The sequence below is a fragment of the Pistacia vera genome, unplaced genomic scaffold (genome assembly GCF_008641045.1).
Source record: "Pistacia vera cultivar Batoury unplaced genomic scaffold, PisVer_v2 Contig260, whole genome shotgun sequence".
NCBI classification, from domain to species: domain Eukaryota; kingdom Viridiplantae; phylum Streptophyta; class Magnoliopsida; order Sapindales; family Anacardiaceae; genus Pistacia; species Pistacia vera.
In genome coordinates this window covers 1,049,530-1,051,199 of record NW_022196069.1, presented here as the reverse complement: position 1 = coordinate 1,051,199, position 1,670 = coordinate 1,049,530, and the positions used below count along the sequence as shown (strand labels likewise).

Sequence of the window (1,670 nt, the reverse complement as noted above, 5' to 3'; positions counted from 1 at the left end):
ACAGACTATAATCACCAAATTCAGACAGACTACCTATAATCTAAAAGCTTGATGTGAGACTTCCTTCTATGACTATCAATTTATTGGCTTCAAAAAGGAGCCTTTTGAATCCAACTTCAATTAATAGCTGAACATTCCACATCTTTCTTCTTGCTCACAAGTGGAAAGTTTTTTGTGTAATTGCAGTTAAAAAGGAGAAGGAAAAAGGAACAAGTTTCGCAAGAAAAAGCCAAAGTCACTAGATAGATATATAAAGAAAGTGCATGAAAACAGGCATAAAGTAATACAATTCGATGCACTCTAATAATTAATTAATAATCACTCAAAAGAGTGAGTAGCCAAAGTCAACTACATCACCACCAAAATGAGGAACTGAAGGAGAAGCCACGGTTTGAGGCAATAACCCATAGCTAGGGTTGTCCATAATCGGATACAAACTTCCCATGCAACTAGTATCTTCCACCATTATAGGGTTGTTGTTGATGATGGCTGACAGTTCATCGCAGTTCATCATCTCCCATGACTATTGGTTATTATCACTCCAAATTCCATTATTGAGCTCACCAAAGTAAGGGAAATCTCCAGCCTCGGATGCCATTGTTGTTGGCACACTTGTGATATCTAGAGGAAGTGATCCTCCATAGTTGTTGTTACAATGTGACTGGCTATCTGTAGAACTTGAGCTCATTGACCCAAAGTTGTATTGTTCATTTGAAGCAGAACTAGAACTGCTATATTTGGAGTTTGTGGTACTAGTAGTATGATGATTTGCAGAAGGGTTCAAACAGTTATCAGGAACAATGCAGCCCAAGTAGCCAGAGTTATAAGAATCAGTAGAGAAAAGGAAACTGGAATCATCAAATGACCCACATGGAGTTTCAACACTACTAGTCTCATTCTTAGTTTTGGAAATTTCTGGCTGAGGTGGAGTGTTGTTGTGAAGAAGTGTAGGTTGTTTAGTCTGATTAGTAGTAGCATTATTTGTGAACTGTGATGATGGTGTCAAGAGAGCTTGAATATCAAAAGGTGAAAGAAGAGAAGGGAGAATAGTATTGTCAGATGAATAAATGAAGTTGGTTCTTGCTTGTGTGCCTTTCATGGAAAGTGCAGCCCTATCATAAGCAAGAGCCGCTTCTTGAGCAGTGTCAAATGTGCCAAGCCAGTGCCTTTCCTTCGTAGTAGGGTCTCTAATTTCAGCGGCATATCGACCCCAAGGTCGTCTCCTCACGCCGAGAAACCTTCCAGGCTCAGCTTGCTTTCTCCGGCCTCTCCTCTCACCAGGCTGAGAGGGGGATGTGTTACGTTGAAGAATTGTGAACCCCATTTGACCTGCAGTTTCATAAACTTGAAAAGGTTTATCAAATGTTTTTGATGCAGACATTAAGGGCTTCAAGAAGTGAAACAAAATGTGGTAAAATAAAATGGAGAGAACAGGTTTTTGGAGAAAGAAGGGTTTGATTTTGAATGGAAGTGTGAGGAAGTGTAGGGGAGAATAGGTAAGTCTTTTAAAGACTGTGATTTGAACACACACACAGAGAAGATAAAGGACAATGCAAATGTCATTCCCAACTTTTCCACCTACTTTTCTATAGAAATTAAAAAAATTAAATCTCAAAAAAAAATAGATTCTAGCTAACTACAGTACTCACTCCACCACTTTACACTTCATT

At 38.9% G+C, this 1,670-nt stretch overlaps 1 protein-coding gene across 1 annotated transcript; it reads right to left on the bottom strand.

Moving 5' to 3' along the window:
* Window positions 1-272: 272 nt before the first annotated feature.
* LOC116132761 (ethylene-responsive transcription factor ERF086) lies at window positions 273-1,382 on the bottom strand. Its single transcript, XM_031418426.1, is given in 1 exon segment — window positions 273-1,382. A coding segment is annotated over 1 exon segment (1,059 nt). The 5' UTR covers window position 1,382; the 3' UTR covers window positions 273-322.
* Window positions 1,383-1,670: the final 288 nt, after the last annotated feature.